Here is a 22,608-nt window from a genome sequence, read left to right as displayed (position 1 = left end):
GGTGTTGCCCCTTGCTTCAGGGCCAGCACCTGGCCTGTGGCCCTCCTTGTACGTGTATTTTGTGTTCCTAGCTGGTCTTCCAGTGCCCAGGGTTACTGCTGCTGATGAGAGAGTTCCTCCAGCTCTGAGAAGGGAGCCTGCAGCAGGGACGAACCAGGTTTGGCAGCTCCAATGATGAACCCAGTAGGAGCAGCTCCAGTGAGCAGAGCACCTGCTACCCTTCGAGGGGGGAATTATAAAAACATCCCACAATTGCGTTTTCACTGGAATTGAAGTCAAATGAAGCAAAGAAAACCCATTCCTTGTTTATTTTGTGCATGGGTGGATTTTCTTGTTTCTAAAGGTGATTGCTCTCTTTGATCGCTGGGGCTGCGCAGTTGCCGCAGGCTCCTCTGGGTTCAGCTGGTTTGAGACTGGTTTCTCTCAGCTGCCATCTGAAGTGTTTCAGTGCTGAAGCTTTAATGCCTCTTGCTTTTGGGAATGCGTTTGTCTTGCACCCCCGGTTCAGTCTCAGTTTGTTCTGGGTAAGCACTGCAGCCACATTAATAATTGTCGTAGTTCAGCCCCGATCGGGACCAGACTACGCAGTCTCTCTCTCACTCCCCCCACCCTCCGAGAGAACAGGGAGAGAAAATATAAGGAAAAACGGCTCGAGGTTTGAGATAAGGACAGGGAGAAATCCTTAAAGTTACCGTCATGGGCAAAACAGACTTGACTTGGGGAAAACTATTCATTTATTACTACAAACAGCAGGATAATGAGAGAGAATAAGATAACCTCCCCCCACCCCTCCCTCTTCCCAAGCTTAACATTATCTCTACTACCTTCCCCTCCTGAGTGGCACAGGGGGGAAGAGGGAATGGGGGTTATGGTCCGTCCATCACACGTCGCTTTACACCGCTGCTTCATGGTTGGGAGAAGAACTCCTCACACTCCTCCCCTGCTCCGTTGTGGGGTCCCACCCATACGCCACAGTCCTTCGTGAAACTGCTCTGGTGTGGGTCATCTCTTCCACGGGTGCAGTCCCTCCAGAACGGCTGTCCCAGCGGGCCCTCCATGGGCCACAGCCTCCTTCAGGCATCCACCTCCCCCGATGTGGGGTCCTTCACGGGCTCCAAGTGGATCTCTGCTCCTCCGTGGGCCTCCATGGGCTGCAGGGGGACAACCTGCTCCACCATGGTCGTCACCACGAGTTGCAGAGGAATCTTGGCCAGGAGCCGCATTACTGCTCCCCCTCCTTCTGAACTGACCTTGGCGTCTGCAGCCGTTCCTCACAACAGGCTGGCAGATGTCTCTCAGGATACTTTTTACATCTTATTCACTTCTCATCTCCTCTCCACTTCTTGCAGCTGGGCTGGGCTGAGTTGGGCCCAGTCGGCTGCCTGGCGAGAGGCCAGAGGGTGAGGCCTGCAAGGCCCATGAGGCTCGCGCGTCCCCCTCTGCACCTCTGCCCCCGCTCAGCTTCTTCACATCTTCTCTTCTCTCTTTTTTTTTTTCTGTTTTCCCCTTCTTAAATATGTTATCGCAGAGGTGTTATCACGGGACATTCTACTACCAATTGGCTTGGCCTTGGCCAGCAGCAGGTCCGCCCTAGGCCCGGCTGAGTCCACTGAACGAAGGGGAGCGACTTCTAGCAGTTTCCTACAGAAGCTGCCACCTTAGGCCCCCCCCCTCACTAAACAAAACCACGACAATAATTAATAATTGTCTAGGTAGATGCTTGAGGACCACTTTCCCTTTTTCCCAGTGGAAGGGAATTGCTGGCAAACAGTGATGTTTTCCCCCGTTTTCCTCTGCCTGAGCTGCACGAAAGTATTACCCCAACGTTAGAAACTGATGGATTAATTAACGAAATTAATATGTAACACATCAAATGCCTTGCTGTTTTTTTTTCCCTTTTCCATAACGCTGGAGAGACCAAGAGGGCAGATGGTAAGCATGGCTTTATCCTGGCTTTTCCTGGTGCTGGGTACCAGTCCCCTGGCTGGTGTGCCGGTGCCAGCTGGAGAACAGGGGATGGGGCTGCAGCCCTCAGAGAACCTGGCCTCGCATGGGCTTTGCTGCTTCACCATGCCTCTCTTTTTCTGTCTGCAAAGGATGCTCAGGCAGGGTGGGACCAGAAGGGTCTGAGTCTGGAAACCGGTCAGATTTGGAGTCTGAGGTGAAAGAGCTGTTAAACCTCCCTTAAACTTCAGGAGCTCTGCATCACTGCACTCATGGTAGTTTTACGCTGATGTAATTCAACCCAGGGCAGGGGTCTGCAGGGAAAAGCAGGGTACTGAGCCCAGGTACAAATCTACAATGCTGGTCGATAGTTTGGAGGCAGGAGTTCAGATTAGTCCATCAAGGAGATGACAGAAGAGTAGCCTGTCAGTGAATTAAGGGAAAAAAACCCCACGCTGTACTATAGTGACATAAAAGCTGGAATCGATTATATTTGCATTCTGACAGTGCGTGTAAGAGGACTCTGCCAAGCTTGTCAAAGACTCTAAATAATGACTTTCTAACCTCCGTGCTCAAAAAAATGATTTATCTACTTCTAGTGAGCATTTTTAAGGTTCACTACAGCTATTCTGAAACCCTGTAGCAGAACAGCTCTCTCCTGAAAGTTTCAGGGATGCAATGGGGGAATCGCTGCCTGCGCGTGGCTTTCAGTGAGCCGGTTATTTCTAACAAGGGACTTGGGATGCAGACCACGTTTAATGAGGTGGTTTACCCCAGCAGGTATGTACTTGGCATTTTTACACCAGTGCACACTGCTGAAACACAGGAATGAGCATAGAGATCTCTTGCTTCTCCAGGATATCCAAGAGCTCAGGGTGAACGTGATGCTGGCTATTGAGTATTTGTACTAGAAGAAATCCCAGACTACAGTTTTCGGCAGCCCATGAATTGATTGCATTGCTGAAGTTGTCTTTGAGAGTCTCGTCCATGCACATCGTTTCTGCTGGCTGAATGGTTTTGAAGCAGTAATATAGTAGATGCCACTGAGCTTTTCAAACCAGCCATAGGGCTTTGGATGGAGGATGCAGCCAGCTTTTCTGCGCTGCCCAGCTTCATGTCCCACAGGGTTTCCCCAGCTCCTGGGACCTCCTAGGGCACCAGGCTGTGCGAAATAAGAAGCAGTTGCTGGATTTGCTTTTCTGCTTCTCGCAGCTTGCTCAGCCTGGTTGCCAGCTGTCTCTCAGGCTCTGTTTCACTTCTGTCATTTTTGTAAACTTCTGAGTTTATGTCCTGGTTTTGGCTGGGATGGAGTTAATTTTCCTCTCAGTGGCTGATGTGTTTTGGGTTTCATATGTGAAGAATGTTGATAAACACACTGATGTTATGAGTTGTTGCTTAAAAGACCAAGGCCGAAGAGAGTATTCCATCCCATAAATGTCATGCTCAGTACTTAAGTGGGGGAGTGAGCTGGTGAGCTGGCTTTTTTTTTCTCTCTCGCTCTTCAGAATTGTTCCGGGATCATTTACAGGTTTTTTTTTGGTTCCATGATTGCTGCTCAGGATGGGCTGTATCAGTCCTTGGGTTGTCGGGTGGTGAGAAATCATGCATCACTCATTGGTTTTGTTTGTTTGCTTGTTCTGTGGGTTTTAAAAAATTCTTCTTATTATTTTCTAATAGTATTATCACTATTATGTTTTCTTTTGCTATCCTACTAAACTGCCTTTATCTCAGCCTACAAGTTTTCTCTTTTTTTTTTCCCGATTCTCTCCCCCATCCCCTGGGGAGGGTGATTGAGCAGCTGCGTGGTACTCGATTGCTGACTGTGGCTAAACCACGACAGTTGACCTGAGCGGAGAGCTTACAGCTTCCCTGCTGCGGCTTGTAGTGCGGATGAGATCCTGTGTACTCATCTGAAGCTACATACTCAGCGATAGGGGAAATAAGAGTCTCGAGAGTGTGTTAACTAAACCAAGGCGATTGTCAAGTGCCCTTGCCTGATCTCCCGCTATGATTTTACTCCCGTATGCGGTGCAGATAACCTCAGTTACAGGGAGCTATTCACAGCAGGAGCTGAAAGTATAAAGGCTTACTGAGTACTGTCTGTAATTTGGGATCGTCTAAAAGCACAAATGTCTGTTGTTGAAGTCTTGAAATATTTAGCTTGCATGCAAAGCTTATTTTCAGGTTTATTTTCCTCCCTTTTGGAGAAGAAGAGCCTCTCCCACAGGCATTACCTGCTCCAGCCCTGGCTGCTGTGGCTGGCTTCCAGCTGGTAGCACCTCCAAACCATTTTTTGTAGCTTCGAAAGATGGAAAAACTGGAGCGTCATGAGAGCCAGCCTCCCACCTGCACTTGAGGGTGGCGCGGGAGCAGCCACCGTTCACGGCAAAGGGTGACCAGAGAGGACTGAGCTCGCTGTCAGGGGAACGGAAGGTGTTTGTAATGAGGTGAAGGGCTGGGAAGAGTTAATTCAGACATCTCCACTGATTTGATTTAATTCTGCCCAAAGTCCCTGAGCAATAATAAGCTTAAGTTAAATGTTTACATCTGCAAATGTGGCTTATAGATTGATTTTTATCTAATTCCCTCTTATCATTCAGGCGCTGGCTGCACGAGCTGAGACAAAGCCAGGTCTCAGAGCGCTGGCGGAGCTCGTGCCCAGCCTGGGGTGGGCTCTCGGGGCGCTGGGGCCGAGCGTGGGGCTGTGTCAGGCGGTGGATGTGTGGAGGGTGTCTCTGTGCTGGAGGAGAGCGGGTGGCCAGGTCCCCGCAGAGGAGCGGCCGTGCCTGTGGGTCCCCTCCCATGAGAGACATCGCTGTGCCATGAGCAGGCAGTGCTGGTGCTGGACCTGTGGCTAAATGCAGATGCTGTTCGCAGAGGAACGGAACCTTGTGCACCAGCATTTCCAGCTGCCTTGACGGTGCTGACCTGGTGGTAATACCAGCAGAAGAGATCGATTTCTCCTTGAGCTTTTACTTCAGGGAGGAGAGGAGAACTATTAGAAGAGAGATTTAATCTGTGTGTGAGCAACGTGGTGCTGTGCTCAAGGCCATGGTGTGCAGAGTGACCGCACAGCTGTGTTGAAATGCCAAAAAGATACTGAGTCAGTGAAAGGAATAAGGAGAGACCAGTGACGTTTCCCGGAGCCCTGAGGACTTACCTTCTGCCGGGCAGCGCATTACCAAGTCCCTGTTTCTGTTGCAGGTGAGCATTGGGTGCCCTTGCTGTCCTCTCAGTTCCTGCTGACCTCGCAGGAGGGCTTCAGTTCTCCAAAACCACCAACACTGTGACAAATGAGTATTTTAGAACATCGGAAGTATTTTAAACAATTAAAACTAGGGAGAGGCAAGGGGGGGACCTAAATAAGACGCTGTTGAGGCTATTCCAACAACAAAACTTGGGTAAGTCTAGAAGTCACGTAGGCTAACACCAAGTAAAACCCTGCCCTAAGTAGGCAGAAGATGGCATTGAAGTCACGGGAAGGTGGGGTTTTTAATTTATCTGCAGGCTTGGGGTCTGTATCACCAGCATCTGGAAAACGCATGGTGGTCAGATCTCTGCACAAGGGAGCTGTGGGGAAATCTGCTGCTTTCCTGAGTGGGAAGCCATGGTGAAAGACTGAGGCACAGCTGAAATGCCATGGAGCAAAGCAGGCAAAGCCCCAGACACCAAAGGCACTTTATAGTTAGATGGGATTGGGCACTTTATGGGTTTCTTGGTTTTCCTGTCCTCATGCGCTCCCCTGGCCACGTTTTCCTTGCTTTGTATCCATGCAAGGTGGAGGTATGGCTGTCTCCCAGAGCACATGCTTGTCAGCCAGGTTCATTTTCTCTGCTCTTGTGTTTTATTCTCTGAGTGTAATATGTCAGCACAGCTCCAGAAAAAGGAAAGGCTGACATTTGTAGGTAAGCTTATATGCTTCCCTGTCCTGAAAAGCAAAGCCAACACGAACAACTTAATCGTTGAATCTAAAAGGCAGTCCTGCAAAGGTTGCCAGTCAATCCAGTCACTGACACATTGCATTTTCTATAAATGCACAGACAGATCTATAGCTCAGCCCACCCAGCAGGCTCAGGGTAGCATCGTTTGCTTTAAATCTCGTTATTCCAATTGCACAGTTGAATTATATTGAATGCAGGAAGGGAAAAAATCCATTTGTCATCATTAGCTGGTGTGCCCTCTGGCCCCAGAGCTTTGGAGCTGCGTGATGTTATTGATGGCTCTGCTGTACCTCTGGTCACAAACAGGTATTTAGCCACCGAGTCCTTAGGGAGACATTGGTCTTCGTTGCCTTTGGGGAACCAGGTGGAGATCACCCTCCAGTGACTCCTCCACACCAGTCTGCCCCGGTGACGGGGTGGCTGCTGGTGCTGCGGGGACCCTCCACCCAGTGATCTTGGCTGGGTTTCCACCTTCGGTCCAGTGCAGCCCCTCGAGGACACCAGCCCAAGCTTATCAGCTCCTTGTGCAGGCAGCGCCCTGCGCGATGCTGCGACGCAGCGCTTTATCAGCCCTCACCGCCGTATCGCTAACAAGGCTGCTGTCTCGTAGTATGCTTTTTGATGTGGTTATGTGAATTTTTTCCTTATCTGCTGCCTTCCTGCTCACCGCTCCAGCAGAAACATGGGTGGTTTTCTGGTACACAGTAGTGAAGAAGAGATTAAAACAGAACTCCTCGGCACTTGTAGTCTCTGCTTAACCTCCCTCTCTAGAGTCAGTTAGCTCATCAGCCTTCTAAAAATATCTAATCACAGGGTGAAGGAGCTATTCCTAAATTTTCGTTTATTAAACTGTGTTCCTAAATTTGTTTTTCCGTTTCAGGAAATGGAAACAGATCAGCTGAAACAGCAGCTTTTTGACACAGATGCATTATGCACCACCACAGGTGATGCCAACCGTCAGGTATGACGCACACCTTTCATGAATGATGCGAGATGGATCTGAATCTCGCTTGTCACCTCCTATCTTAAATGACAGGATAATATTCTTTCTGAAAAATGCATGTTTATGGAAAATTCTTTCCCCCAGTACCTCTGTGAGCCCTCTGACTGCTTTCCTGCCTCTGCCCTCCTGCAGCAGAAGTCTCACAGTTTAATGATGTATTGGGTCTGTACACAGGGTATGGTCATTTGTCCGTAAAGGCAGGATCACTTCAGGACACGGGACCCTGAGCCACGACTTCACAAATAAGAAAATGAGCCAATATCATAGGCTTTTGACTTTTTTTTTTCTGTGCTGTTTCTATCTATCTGTTCCATTTTGTGGTCTTGAGCAGTGCTGTGCTGGAGCCACCAGCCACCTCAGCACCCAGAGCAGCTGATGGTGTGCTGATTAGCTGGGACGAGGCAGCGGCGGATGTGGGGCTGTGCCCCCCGCTAGCTGGTGCAGGGCCGGATGCAGGGGCAAGGGCTGAGTGGGGCTTTCTTCTCTGTCCTGTAGAAAATGCCACCCCATGGGGTGATGGAGGATGAAGAGCAAGGAATCCAGAGAGCAGTGGATATTAAGGACACTTTTATTTCAGGAAATCAGTCTATATCCATTTCAACCTAGTCCAAAAAATTCTTTGGACTTGGGCAAAAGTAAAAAAAAATATAAGCAAAAGTCTCTAACACTCACACGTGCTACATTGCAGGAGCGATTGCTCCTCCTAGTCTTGAAAGGGCCCCTGTCCAAATGTAGACATGGGGAGGATGACTACAGGCAAATTACAGACCAGCTGGTGAAGGCAGAGGATAAACTGGTTTGATCTCCTGGGAGCAGTACAAGGTCAGGCGCGTATCTGTTGCAATTACCAGAGCTACCTCTGCTCTCTTCTGTAGCTTCCCATTAGCAAAACCCAATTTATTTAATATTTAGTGTATGTGTCTTGTGGTTGAGAGAAAGAGATAAAAAGATCTGCTGGAGCTCTTGAAACATCAGGTGTCTCCACCCAAGCGCAAGGCGCTCAGAAACAAAATGGTTCTTATAATTACATAAAAGCAAAAGGTTTTCTTTTCAGCTCAAGAAATCAGTGATATGAGTCTATAACATCAACATTAACGAGGCTGAATAGGCTGGTGTGCAGCCTGAGGAGCACTGATGGTCTGTTCTAGTAGGTGTGCAGGTCATAAGCAATATGCATGCAAAACAGAGGTAGGATGTATTTCTACAGCACTGAACACCTGGGGTATTGCTGCCGCCAGCCCGTTGACAAAGCATGCCTGGGTTTACAAACAATGCCATCCTCACATCATCTTTGTCTTCCTCCTCTTTGGACATGTGAAAGTAAATTGTAAATAAATAAAGCTTTGAATTTTGAATGTTAACAAAGGTGAAGCCCTTCCACACCCCAAGGATTGCACAACAAAGTGACCTTTCAAATTGATAATGTAGGAAAGAGATGTTCGTGTTTGAGGGGTGGGAAGGGAAAAGAAAAACACCCAAGTTTGAGTGTTTTTTGCCTTGCTGACATGGAAAGGTGGTGCCTTCAAAGGTCACTCAGGCTCTCTGATGAAGGCTTGCAGCGTCCCATGTAGGCGTTGCCCCTGTTTCACACCACAACCGAAACCACACCATCTAGTCCTGCTTAGTGTATTGTATTTTAGCAAAGCACAGGCAGATATAATCTGCGTTGGTGTAGCATCCTCCAAGCACTCAGATTTGGTAGGACACTGGTGAAAAATGCCAGGAAGATATACAGGTCCTCAGGAGGACGCGGCATGCACAGCCTTGTGCTGTCTTCCTTGAAGGAACGAACCCCTGCGACCAGGCTAGACACCCTGCTTGCAGGCAGGTGCCACTGGCCTTACTGGCAGGGACCTATGTTCTCCTGGTGCTATTTGGCTGCCACCATCCAAGAGGTCCCCTCCTGCCATCTCCTTGTGTCCCCTGGCCACTTCCAGCCTTTGCGCAGGGTGGAGCACATCAGTCCCAACCCTACAGCCAGCCTGTCTCCGTCTCTGTCCCCACACCCATGGTCTTCTTCCTCAGTCACCTCACCCTCCTGGCCTACATCCCTCTTTGGGGCTCTTTCCTAGGCCACCACCTCCAAATTAGCTGCTTCTCCAAATCAGACCTGCTGGTGGATGACAGAGCTTGGATGGGCCCTGCTGACACAGCTTGTTCAGTGTCATCAGACTTAGGCTATGGACAGCATTTCTTCCACAGGCTGCCCCACACCTCTGTTCAGACCCCTCTGGGAGACCTCTGTGCCTTACAGCCAGCAGGACGGTGCCCACCATGTGGGCCACAGGAGCTCCTTGGCCCCCACCATGCAGTCAGCCCACCGCAGCTGGTGTAGGTGGGTGACAGGCCACCACTCACCCCTACACAGCTCATCACAGAGCTCACACATCATGGCAAGCGTGGGCACCACCAGCGTGGGAGACAGCCAAGGCTGAGGGCTTCACTTTCCCCACCAACACAGGGAGGAGAAGAAACTGAAGCTCTTGTGCCCACTGTGCCACGGAGGGGACCTCTTTGGGAGTGACAGATGGTGGGCACGGCTGCCTCAGCAAACACAGCAGTGTCAGTATGCACGGGGCAGCTTCCTCCCTGCGGCCTGGTTTCGCTTGCCTAATACCAGCTACGACAGCAGGACATGTCTGCAGAAGTGTGTACATGACAACCCGGTGTTTCCTGTGACCCGTTAGACGCTTCTCAACGCAATAATTTGCTGTGCTGCCAGCCTGGACCATTGCCCCAGGAAGGCTTATGGGGCACACTTGAGACGTAAGCACCCTTACACGAAGGCACTTGTGTCCGTTTAAGTGACAGGTAGGATTGGAAAGTGAGCTGAGCTGTGATGAAGAGGAGGAGGAAGGATGGGATGAGACACACCAGGGCAACAGCACTGCACATGTATGCCGTGGGCAAACCTGCTCTGAAACACCTTCCCATCTGCCTGGTGCGTTTCACATGGGAGCTCTTCCCCAGCATGGCAAAGGCGACACCCAGCCCCTTCCACCACTCCGTGATCCAAAGGATCCAGAGGAGGCCACAAAGATGATGAGAGGGCTGGCGCACCTCTGCTGTGAGGACAGGCTGAGAGAGCTGGGGCTGTTCAGCCTGGAGAAGAGGAGGCTCCAGGGAGACCTTAGAGTGGAGACCTTGGAATGGCCTTCCAGTACCTAAAGGGGGCTACAGGAAAGACATGGAGAAGGACAAGAGGCAATGGGCACAAACTGAAATACAGGAAAATCCATTTAAAGTCAGAAAAAATATTTACTCTTAACAGTAAACAAACAGTGCAACAGATTGTCCAGAGAATTTGTGGAGATTGCCTTGGAGATATTAAAAACCAGACTGGGCATGGCCCTGGGCAAGCTGCTCTGAGCAGGGGGTTGGAGGACACCTCAAGAGGTCCCTTCCAACCTCAGCCACCCTGTGAACAAGGCCATCATCCTGGACTCTCCATCAAAAGTAACTCGCAGCATCAGCCTCTGTTTGGGAAACGCAGCTGCAGCTCCCACAGGCAACAGCTCGCACAGCCTGTCCCTTGTGGCTCTCTTCACGCGTGTCTTTCCTGGCCTTGAACACTGCAGTGACCCTTCAGTCCCTCGTTCGTGCGGCAGTCCAAAGAGCCTCTGCAGGGCTTTGTACCAGCACATTTCCCTGCCTTCTTCTGCCACAGCACCTCACAAATGCCAGATGGTATCTGAGTGTCTCACCAGCGTGTGGTTCAGAAACATTTTATGTGGCTCTTATCTCATGCACTGATGGTTTGTCTTCCATGACACACAAACCTGGGGGCTTCATGTGCCTGATTGCCTCCTGAGGACTGTGATCAGCACGCACATCTCGGTGGCTGCAGGGTGTGCGAGCCCTGTGGTGAAGCAGAGCGAGCGGGTCTCATCTTCAGGATCTGTTGTCTGGTCTGCTCCCCTGCACAGCCTTGCTGGACAGTCGTGCTGCAGCTCTTCCTCTGCTTGATGCCACCTGATGCCACCCAAGCCAAGGACACCTGGGCCACGTCGGCATCCTGCCATCCTCTGCTCACTGCACCAGTGCCTGCATGCTCTCACCTCCGAGCTCAAGCCAGCTGGCTTCTCTTCTCTCACAGCTCCTGCATTTTAATAGCCAGTGGAGTACCCGTTGTGCTGTTTTACGAACTTCCAACCACCGTTGGCACCACAGCCACAAAGTGGTGCTACAGCTGCTCAGGTACTAAGGGTGGGTGGGCAGGGAGGCGATTCCCCACTATTTCCCAGTATTGCAGGCTGATTAGCGACAGCAATTAAATAGCCCATCACCTTTAGCACTTACTTACAGCTCTCTCCCCTCCAGTTCAGCCCATGCAAGCTCTGACAAGCAAGGCGCTTTGCCACCCATGTGAGATGCCAAGGCCTTGGATCAGCCGCCAGCCTGAAGCTCTTGGGTGCTTTGGCTGGACCTGTGCTCCAAGGAATGCAGGCTGGAGCCCTGCCGCTGGCCCTGTCGTGGCCAAATCCAGCTCCATCCCTGCCCCAGGCACCAAACCCGTCCCAAGGGGCCATTTGGGTGCAGCAGTCTCCATCTGAGGAGGGATGTGGAAACTTTCTCCTGCCTAGAGAAAGCCTATGCTACATGCTGAGCTGCTCCCTGTGCCACCTCCCCACCCAGAGCTGTGCAAGCACTGGAGGCTCCTGCACCTCCAGCTCCATGGGGTGATCTAACACCAGAAATCGCATCCCGGCCTTGCTTAGCTTAGGTTTCAGCACAGCCTTTCAAATCCACAGTTGCCGAGTACTGCTACTAGCCGGAGAACACGTCGGTTTAGAAAGTGCTGAGTGATGTGCTAGATGTGACAGGAAAGTGTTGCCACCGTGTATTTGGTCAGCGGATTGACGCTCAAGACCAAACTGCCATGAAATCTTCTCCTACGCAGGAGGAGGAGGTGCTACAGAAACCCTCAAGTATCGGTGAGCTGATGGTGCCGAGCACCTGCGCTGCGCACTCAGCCCGTCCCCGACCCCCAGCCCCACCGGCTGGCCCCGCTCCCCCGGGCCGGGATGCGCGGCCGCACGGCCCCGGCCTGCCCTGCCTCCGGCAGAACCCGCTGCTGATCTCGTGGCATTAAACCTACAGGTAACTGCGCTTTGTTTCACTCTCTTGCTCGCTGTGAGCTGCCGCTCAGGGTCCTGCCGTGGCTGGGAGGGGGCAGAGGAGGCTCAGGATTCTGCAGGGCAGTGCAGTCCCTGCGATAAGGGGGTTGTGATCTCTGAGCCTTTCGGTTTCTGTTCTTACTCCAAGGTATTTTCCAGGTACTTTACCTTTGCAGCATATTACTTCCTAACAGCAGCTGGGAACTGGAAGCTAAATTCATCCCAACAAGGCAAATGAGTGATTCCAAAAGATTTCTTTTTTTTTTTGTCTAAAAGTGAAGGCTTGCATCCCCTCCCAGGGTCTTTCAAAGCAGTTCTGTGGTTAGGGTGCCTGCATCACTCTTTTCAAGGGATGCAGTGACAGATAAGCCTGAAAGACCACAAGTTTCTAAAAAAAACAAAAGAAAGAAACCACTGTGTTTGACAACTGGGAACAACCGCAAGGTTGGAGCAGGCAGTTTCCAGGTTTCTTTATGCTGTTTGGAAACAGAGTGGCTCTTCTGCCACGGCAGCAGTTTGTCTGCTCTCTCCTCCTGGCCTCCCAGGTCAGCTTGCTGCCCAGCCCCGGCCAGCAGCGCCCGTGCTCAGATCAACACCCCTGTGACATCCTGCCCTGCCCAAGTCCGCTCTCATGGCTGTGTTTATTAAATCTTTGCTGACAGCTATCCATTCAATTTACAGGAAAGCTGGTGAAAATCAGGGCAGTTGCTGAGGAGCTGTGGGTTTGAAGGCAGATGATGCAGAAGATGCTGTGCTGTACCCCCTCCTCCCACCCCATTTTCCTTCTTCCTCTCCCTCTGCTCAGCTCCAGGTCCCTTCCCTCACCCACCCCAGCAGCCCCCTCGGCTCCGGCGGCGTCCTTAGTCATTTCACCTGCCACATTCACCCTTCGCTCCTCTCATACCCGCTCACTTCTGAGTTCCCCCCACAGGGTGGGAGGAGGCTTTTACACACAGGACTCCCCCTCCAGTGCAGCTGCTCCCCCATGGGCATCCCCCTGGGAAATACACTGGGTGTTTGTCACCATGGTGCCTTCAGCTTCTGCCCCCCTTCTCTTCCTTCAAGCTCACTGTTAAGGGTCTGGAAGGAGCCTGCTGCTTCTTGAGCTGCTGGAGGAAATGACCCCAGCCCTGGCCTTCCTCCCCAGCTGGTCACCAGCTGCCATAATAGGGGACAGCATTGGGGTGACAGCATTGGTGGACAAGGGACAAGCAACAGATCTCATCTACCTGGACTTGTGCAAAGCTTTTGACACTGTCCCACACGACATCCTTCTCTCTAAACTGGAGAGACATGGGTTTGATGGACAGACCACTCGGTGGATAAGGAGTTGGCTGGATGGCCGAACTCAGAGAGTGGTGGTCAACGGCTCAATGTCCATGTGGAGACCGGTCACGAGTGGCGTCCCTCAGGGGTCCGTGTTGGGCCTGGCCCTGTTCAACATCTTTGTCAGCGACATGGACAGTGGGATAGAGTGCACCCTCAGCAAGTTCGCTGACGACACCAAGCTGTGTGGTGTGGTGGACACTCTGGAAGGGAGGGATGCCATCCAGAGGGACCTGGACAGGCTGGAGAGGTGGGCCCGTGCCAACCTCATGAAGTTCAACCAGGCCAAGTGCAAGGTCCTGCACCTGGGTCATGGCAATCCCAGGCACAAATACAGGCTGGGCGGAGAATGGATTGAGAGCAGCCCTGAGGAGGACTTGGGAGTGCTGGTGGACGAGAAGCTCAATGTGAGCTGACAGTGCGCACTTGCAGCCCAGAAGGCCAACCGCATCCTGGGCTGCATCAAGAGGAGCGTGGCCAGCAGGTCGAGGGAGGGGATTCTGCCCCTCTACTCTGCCCTGGTGAGACCCCACCTGGAGTACTGTGTCCAGTTCTGGAGCCCCCAACATAAGAAGGACATGGACCAGCTGGAGAAGGTCCAGAGGAAGGCCACGAAGATAAGAGGGCTGGAGCACCTTTCCTATGAGGACAGGCTGAGAGAGTTGGGGCTGTTCAGCCTGGAGAAGAGGAGGCTCCGGGGAGACCTGATAGCGGTCTTCCAGTACCTCAAGGTGGCCTACAAGAAAGATGGGGAGAGGCTGTTCAGTAGGGCCTGTTGTGACAGGACGAGGGGTAATGGTTTTAAAATAGTGGGGGGTAGATTTAGATTGGATATTAGGAAAAAATTTTTTACGATGAGAGTTATAGAACACTGGAACAGGTAGCCCAGAGAGGTGGTGGATGCCCCATCCCTGGAAACGTTCAAGGCCAGGTTGGATGGGGCTCTGAGCAACCTGACCTGGTTGGAGATGTCCCTGCTTCTTGCAGGGGGGGTTGGACTGGATGACCTTTGAGGGTCCCTTCCGACTCTAACCATTCTATGATTCTATGACAGCTGCTGATCAGCTCTCCCCGGTCTACAGTGGAGGGAAAGCAGAACACACGCCACAGTACTGGTGACCTTGTCCATCAAGCCCCAGCCTGTTCCTGGTCCTCCAGTGGCAGCAAGATGCTGTTTTACAGCTGTCTCCGTCCCTTTCTCAAAGCTGTAGGTTGCTGCCTAGCCCCTCCGATGCTGCAGCCACCTCATCTACCCCCACCTTAAGCATTTCCAGCAGCCACAGGATATGCTAGCTTATCAAACTGCATCTCTGTAAAGACATTTTGTGCTCAGCCATACCCTATGTGCCCTGCTGCTCGTTTCCTCCCTCCTCCTCCCCCCAGTCTCCAGGCTGCCTCATGGCCTGGAGCACTTGCGAGCCCCGAGCTGCAGACCAGGGCCAACGAAAAGCAACCTCGGCATCAATGGCGTTTGCCTGGCGCCGTTAGTGAGTGTAACGATGTGGCAGCTTCAGCCCCTGATGTAAGGTGGTTCCCTGCTGCTACTTACTAGAGTTGAGAGGTTTTCCTCAGGTGACAGCTGTCAGCTTCCTCCCAGCGAGCAGCCAGCTCTGTCGGGAAACCCAGGCCTGAGCACGCAAGAACCGGGAGCGAGCTCTATGCCGGAGTCACGTTAGTGTCTACTGGTGCTCAAGACACTTGCACATCCCCCCAGCAACTGGGTTATTTGCGTGTTTATTAGTTGCTTCAGAACTGAAGTCTGATTTTGCAGGCGGTGCCCTCACCAAGTGACCACAAGGTCCGCATTTCTTGCGGAGGCAAATAACCGTGTAACCAGACACGTTCAGTCATGGTGTCCCTGAACCCCGCCTCTCTGAAAGCTGTAGGATTTCACCAGCTCCCTCACCACTTCACTCTCCTGTTACAGTGGCAGATAACTTACTTATTTTAAATGAAAAGGTTAAATTCTTCCCAAAGTGCATTTAGACACAAGCAGAAATTCAGTGACATACACACAGAATCAGCAGTTCAGAGAATTGTTCCATGTGCACGTCACGCTGACCCACTTTGCACAGGATGGGGTCTGGTGAAAGCTGATTTTTATCAGCCCGGGAACTCGTGCTCTTGTACAGCAGCCAGCAGCCAGCGCGACAGGGGCTCGGTACTACTGCTTACACCTCACGGATTTCCCAGCGTGGCAGGATGCATTCCTCCAGCAGGAATCAGCTAATGCAGCCCTTACCGGCTCGTTCCTTGGTTTGCACCAGTGTTTTCTCTTTCAGGTGTGTCTTTCTGCTTCGCATCTGCGGACTTGTACTCCCTCTTGGAACTAACAGGTTTAAACCAGGGTAATCCTTCCACCCCACCCATTTCCCTACCAAGGGAAGCATGCCAGAACTCAGACTCAGCTCTGTTTTCCTCAGCTTGGAGCAGGAGCTCTCACTTCACAAGGCAGTCCAAAGGCTCAGAAACCTGCCCGATTAGAGTCAAGTCTACCAAGTGACATCTGCTACGCCCTTGCAGCCCTTCGCCACCCTGGGCTGCCTCCCAGGCCAGCAGAGCTTTTGCTAGTGGGTTGTGCTAGGCTTTAGCTTCAGTTCCTGCAATCCCTGCCTAGTTCAAAACCAAGCTAAGGGTAATTTTACCTCATTTGCACAGTCTGGCTTAAGGAATTAGTGTTCACACTGTCACAGGTTATCCTTGCTATCTTTGGGGGCTCTTCTAAGTGTTATTCCACCTACCCCCCCACCCCACCCCGCATTCAATATCCCCCTATTCCATAAAGGCTGTCTGCCATGTCCTGTTGGAAATGCACCTTGAGATATTTACTCATAAACTGAGTAAACATAAAGCCTCACAAAGGATGTGTCCCAGTTACTGGTTGGCTGATATGGTCATCTTTGTAGACTCAAATTCAGATTCATAACAAAGTAAATGTTTACTTAAATACACGTTTTTAATAGGAGCCATGCATCTGTTGAGAGGGAGGAGGAAAGTCTTACTGTGTCTTTTCCCATTTCAGGTCTCAGAACGTCATACAACATCTACACATTCGGACAATGAATGTGTCCAACAACTGCAGTGTTGCAAATCTAGAACTGTATCATCATGTTCGTCTCATTGAATTTGTACTGTATATCCTCATTTTCTTTTTTGGAGCGCTATTTAATGTCCTTGCCCTCTGGGTGTTTTTCTGCAAGATAAAGAAGTGGACAGAAACCAAGGTGTATGTAATCAACTTAGTCCTTGCAGACTGCTTTGTCATCTGCGTGTTGCCTTTCATGGCTTATTTGCTCTGGAATAAGTCGCCCCGAGATGAACTCTGCCAGTTTATAGAGGCAATCTATCTTATCAACATGGTAGTGAGCATCTACATCATTTCATTTATCTCTATCGATCGATATGTTGCCATAAAGCACCCCTTGAAAGCCAAGACATTCAGGTCTCCATCCAAGGCTGCCCTTCTCTGTGGGCTTCTGTGGGTCTTCGTGATAACTGGTAGCACCTTACAGCATCGGCAGAGAGATGCTGCTTTCTGCTTCCAGAAGGATACCACCACGTCTGCTGCTATGAATCTGCTTTCCATTTTCTTTGTGTTTACTCTTCCATTAGCAATCTTGACTTTTTGCTCCACTGAAGCCATCAGGAACCTTAAGAGATGTCTGAAAACAAATCCACCAGAGGAGAAATTAATCCAGAAAGCTGTTTGCATTATTTATGCAAATCTGATTGTATTTCTAATATGTTTTCTGCCAGCCTGCCTTGGTTTACTTGCTAGGTTCATAATGGAGAGAATTGGAGTTACCTGTTTCCACATCCAGCTTATGAAGAACTTCTCCTCTCTGACGAGGTGTATTGCCACGTCTAGCTGCTGCCTGGATAGCATCTGCTACTACTTTGTGACCAAGGAGTTCCATGAAGCCCTTCCACTGCCCAAACCCAGCACTGAAAAAACAGATCAAATCCGCTCCTTACAGACACACATTTGATAAAGGAAGCGGGGAGGCACGAGGGGACAAAAAAAACCCCAAACAAATCCAAAAAAACCTCCAGAACTTTGTAACATCAAGAGAATTTACAGCTTCAGTGTTACTGGGACAACTATTGCTCTTTCTTGCTAGGGACATCTTTGTTAGGTTTAGCATTACTAGTTAATTGCAATTTACACTCCATACTTCTAAGAAACAAGACAGTCATTTCACAGCCGTGAGTAGACGTGTGTATGCAATCGCTGCTCATTAACACGTCTCCGTTCCAGCCACCAGCACCTACTTATTGCTCTTAGGGGAAGACAGGTGACCCACACATCTCCCTGCTTTAGTTCATTTTGCAGCTAAAGTAAATTGATCTTTATTGCCAACAAAAAGACTGCATCATGTTTTACCTCACTGTGTATTTCAGGTTGTTTGCATTATTAAAATAATCCAGTTTATTTTATCACAGTCTTTTGGTGGGTGTTCAGGCAGTACCGCCGTATTTCTAAGCACGTGGCCCTCAGATTTACCCTCCTGGCCGCAGCTCAGGGTCGGGGTATCACCCCACAGCTGGGTCCGACTTTCCACAGCATGTCCACACCGACACCCCTAACATTTCCATCAGTGAAATGTGTTTGTCCATGAGTCGGCAGCCTAGAAAAGTCCGGGGAGATGGGGAGTGGGTTGACCCCTTACCTGTTATTTAAATACTCCCTAGGACTGTAAATATTGAAAAAAAAATCTCCAAAATAGCCTGTGAGCTCTGCCCAGGCAACGCTCAGAGTGCTCCAGGAGACTGTGGAGGAGTCTTCCCTGCACACTCATGCATTTTCCCTTGTGACCTACACTTGCCTTGAGGAAGCCCACGCTGCTGCTCAATCTGCTGTTGTCACCTTTGAGACCAAAGCTCAGGAGATGGGAATTAATGGGACAAATCCCAAGGGAGTCAGAGTCTGGCTCCTGTCAGCTGGCTCACAGAGATGGGACTGCAACTGCTGCAGCCAACAGACAGTAAAAGCCGTCAAAATTACTATAAAATACCACTGGGGCACGTTCTTCAGCATCTTTCTAAAGGTCCTGACAGCTCCTGTGTGCCCATGGCCACACCGGCATCCCTCACCCGTTGTGGGTTGGCAGCGACTGTCGGTACCAGCATGGGCTTCCAGTGATGCTGCTGAGCAGCGTCAGACACCCAGCTGCTCCGCAGAGGATACGCAGGCCGGTAACATCTGTCACTTTTCTTGTAAAGACACCAAAGGGTCCCCTCGCCCTGGGCTCGCTGTCACGGGGCGCACGAGCACTGACGTGTCCCCTCGGAAAGGCCGTCGGTCCCCACGCTGCTGCCTGCCCTGGGGCATTGCTCTGCAACCGCACCAGTGGCTGCACCGGCTGCTGGGCTCCCCGGGGACCTTTCGCTGCCAGAAGGGCAATTTGCAACCATTATGGTTTTTATTGTAGAAATCATTTGTTTTGCCACAACTGAAAACATTAAATTTTAATTGCTGGTTTGTGCGAGGTGAGGGAGCACAGACCGGGTGGAAAAAATGATGATGAAGCATTGAGCTGATGTGAGTAGAACAACAGAGGGCACCAGCAACTCGACCGTCCCAAAAAGCAGGTGATAAATGAAACACTTGTGGGGAACAAGAGTTCATTGCTGCGTTTCAGCGCTCCCGAGCTGTCGACAGCAGGCTCCAGTCAGCTGTGCCCTGCACGCAGCAGCACCCTGCGCCACCACCCGCGGCCCCCACAGGTCTCCTCCTCTGCCAGGACGCCCGCATCCATGCCGCAACCTTTCTGAGGACTGAATCCACCCGGCGTCCCCATAAGAAGCAGGTAACGTCTTTTAATTCATCTCACACTGGTGTGTGGCAGCGGGCTCTGCTCCGGACTTTGGGGTGTGCTTTCTCACCTCCTATGTGAAGCACTAGCCAGGGCTGTTGGCTGTCAGCCCTCAGCTGCACACAGATGCCCCCGTTTCCTCCTGCTTTCACGGCTGTTGTGCCTCACTTTTTTGCAGCCACATGTGTCATTCGGGGGAGGGGTCTTTATCTCTTTATCCCTGGCTGCGTTTTCAGACCAGTGCCCCTTCCATGAGCGTGGATGCACTCGGCGCTGGGCATGCTGCGGCACAGGACCTTGGGAGCCCCCGCCGGCTCTGTGCTCACACAGGGGATTCAATGGGGCCGGGCTGCCCGCCCCAGAGGGGCCAGTTGCTCCTCAGGGCAGTGCCATGCACGCAGAGAATGGCTTTTTCACTGCGGGATGACGGCGGTATGCTGGCAGGGAATGGCTGTAGGGTGGGTGATATCACAGTGCAGCCAAGGACCTGCGAGGCTGAAACTCCAAGGAGCCAGGGCACCGGCTGCATGTTAGCTCCTCCATAAATGCCACCCTAAAAATGACTGCAGCCCTACGGTTCAGTAATGCCATACCAGCTCTGGTGCCAGGGCAGGTGCCACACTTCCCTCCATTGTTGCCGCAGTCTCGGACCCTAAAACCAGTTCACTTAGTTCAATGCCACTGGACATTTTCACTACAATGTAGATGTTGATGCTTAGAAGCCGCTGACTTATAAGGCAATGTATTTGTAAGAGATTGTAGGAATCTGGGTGTTTTCCTGTCCTGCCTCACTGTAAACACTTCCTTTACGAGCTGCAGACTAAGTCTGATTCATCCTCTGCAGCCTTCTTGCTGGTAGCAGATGCCCTGAAATATTTAAAGGAATACCAGGAGACAGTCTAAGTTCTTGGATTTGTGTTTTCTGCTTTAGCAACATTTTGGCTTCCTGTCTCAGAAGGCTGAGCTCATACACGCGTGCTCACTTTCCCTTCTCTCTTCGGAGGCCTGTCATCTGTTGGGGCTGGTGGCACCCATGCCAAGCTGTTCCTCCCCAGCATCCTGCAGCAAGAGGAGCGGCTTCGTGCCCGGGGCCAGCCTGCCCATGGCAGGCACTCACCCACCAGCCTGCGGCAGCGTTCCCACCACCCCCAGGAGCAAAGCCACCTGAGCTACCTTACGGCTGGAAGGGCTCAAGTCCTGTAGAGGTTTGCAACCCCAACCCATGGGGCGGCTTCAGTGGCAAAGCGAGGGCCTTGGAGGCCAAAGGGGTGGCCTGGTTTTGGCAGGGACCTGGGGGGCTGCAGAGCCATCACAGTGGGGGGGCACTGCAGCAGGGCCCAGCCCAGAGGACCTGTCCCTGAGGAAAGTCTCATGCCTGCACCCTTTCTCTGCAGAGAAGGCGCAACATGGAGAACTGCACCGAAGACTACGAGCTGCAGGATGGCATCGTGCTATTTCAACTGGTCGTCTACATCCCAGTGCTCTGTTTGGGGACCCCACTGAACATGATTGCCTTCTGGGTCTTCTGCTGCAAACTCAAGAAGTGGACAGAGACCAGGGTCTACATGATCAACCTCATGGTTGCGGACAGTTTCCTGCTGTTTGCCCTCCCTTTCCTGATATATTTTACCAAGTACAACCATCCCACAGACAAACTGTGTTTATTCATACAGAACATCTATTTTACAAACATACCCATGAGCATCCTTATCATCACCCTGATCGCCATTGATCGGTACATTGCAATCAAGTTCCCTCTAAAAGCCAAGATTCTTCGATCCCCACTGAAATCAGCTTCTATCTGTGGGTTTCTGTGGATAACACTGATAATTTATTCCCACTTGCGTCCAAAATTCAATGCAAAAAAGGAACAATTCTGCTTTCGGAAACAATCTGCTCAACCTAATTATCCAACGTTATTCTCCGTTATCTTCGGGTATTTTATTCCCTTAGGGATTGTGATTTTTTGCTCAGTACAAGTCATCACATGTCTCAAAAAGAAGATGGCCACAAGCCCTCATGAGACAAAGTTAATCCAGAAAGCAATCCACATTGTTTCTGTGAATCTGTGTGTGTTTGTTGCATGTTTTTCACCTTTCCACATCGCAATGCTCCTGCGGTTTGCAGTGGATGTTGCTGGAGCTTGTTCTATGCTCTCAGAAGTTAGATCCTCTATTTATATCTCTGCATGCTTAGCAAATTCTAACTGCTGTTTGGATGCATTTTGCTATTACTTTGCAGCCAAGGAATTTCCAGAATTTCCTTCTCTGTTCCACACTTGTGTACTACGGAGGTCTAGGACAAACCAAAGCCAAGAGTCACAGCCACCCACAAACCAAGTCATGACGTAAACAAGGTGTAATATGCTATAGGTGGTGAGAGCCACAGCGCTGCTGAAGTTTTGAGGCAGAGGGAACGGGACTGCCCATAGTATTTGCAATCATTGTACGCACAGGCATACCTGCAAAAAGGGACACCTCCCTCCAAAGGGTCTGATATTAATTTGAATTTTGTCCTTCTGTCCTATGACTTGAGTCTAGCTCTGAATATCGTCTTGGATTGTTTTATCGCAGCCTCAGGCATCTCCTGGTCAAGAGGGAGAGCCATGTGGTACGGAGAACAGATGATAAGGCCGTTGCTTCCGCTTATTTGTACATATCATGCAGCTGAACATAGGAAACCGAGCACCCTTACAGCAATACACAAATCCGCTTCTAGTACTGTCATATATATGGTCACTCAAAATCTAGGAAAAGTCCCAAACCTACCACATCTGTGCTGCTCACATCAAAGAATTTGTCCAGACAGTGGTACTTTCCTGCCAACCTATATAATTTCAAAGCTTGCAGCTATTACCAGGATGCAGCTATGGAGTAAACTACAGGACTCAGACAGTGGTACGAGACCATTGCCCCATTCCTGCCATATAACGCTTGTACTGGCTTGTGGCAATGCCCCGGCATTTGTAAGACTAAAATAATTCTGAGTTTAAATAAAGCTGCTACTGCTTGGGAAAACTGAACTTTGCAAAGCGTTGTGGACCACAGAACAGACCCTTAGCATCCTGCAGACCAAGTATAAAACGGTGAAGACCTGATCTCACTCAAGCGACTACCGTAAGCTCTGGTGACAGGTTTGTTGTTGTATTTTAATGGGATCAAATCTTCAATGGGTCTCCTTTCTGGTGGGAGGTGATCGCATCTGCCCTAGTCGTCACAGCTTCACGCCGTAGGAAGGGTGATGCCCAGAAAACAGCAGTGAGCCACACAAAGCAGATGCAGCCCTGATCCCTCCCTCACTATCCATGAACAGTTTTCAGGGGAGATTTGGTGGGGAGGGGGTTGTAAGGCCCTTCTGCAGAGATGGGGCAGACCCAGGGCTGAGGGCTTTTTGGCATTGCCCTATGGGATGAAGCATCGCTTTGGATTTGGGGTTATTTTTCTCCTTCACCTGCTTCTTCA

The 22,608-nt window shown here is 50.8% G+C and overlaps 2 protein-coding genes across 2 annotated transcripts; both read left to right on the top strand.

Annotated features, from left to right (window-relative positions):
* The first annotated feature begins 14,830 nt into the window (after positions 1–14,830).
* LOC104477316 (G protein-coupled receptor 35) lies at positions 14,831–17,768 on the top strand. The gene is made up of 2 exons (XM_010117366.2): positions 14,831–14,853; positions 16,354–17,768. Exons 1-2 carry the CDS (start codon positions 14,831–14,833, stop codon positions 17,318–17,320), a joined length of 990 nt encoding a protein of 329 aa, XP_010115668.2. The 3' UTR covers positions 17,321–17,768.
* Positions 17,769–19,005: 1,237 nt separating this feature from the next.
* On the top strand, positions 19,006–22,133 carry LOC104477315 (G protein-coupled receptor 35). The gene is made up of 2 exons (XM_010117365.2): positions 19,006–19,141; positions 20,542–22,133. Exon 2 carries the CDS (start codon positions 20,554–20,556, stop codon positions 21,496–21,498), a length of 945 nt encoding a protein of 314 aa, XP_010115667.1. The 5' UTR covers positions 19,006–19,141; positions 20,542–20,553; the 3' UTR covers positions 21,499–22,133.
* The last annotated feature ends 475 nt before the right edge of the window (positions 22,134–22,608 follow it).

Source organism: Chlamydotis macqueenii, chromosome 9 (assembly GCF_036417535.1).
Source record: "Chlamydotis macqueenii isolate bChlMac1 chromosome 9, bChlMac1.mat, whole genome shotgun sequence".
Taxonomy (NCBI): domain Eukaryota; kingdom Metazoa; phylum Chordata; class Aves; order Otidiformes; family Otididae; genus Chlamydotis; species Chlamydotis macqueenii.
This window is presented reverse-complemented; position numbering and strand designations above follow the sequence as displayed.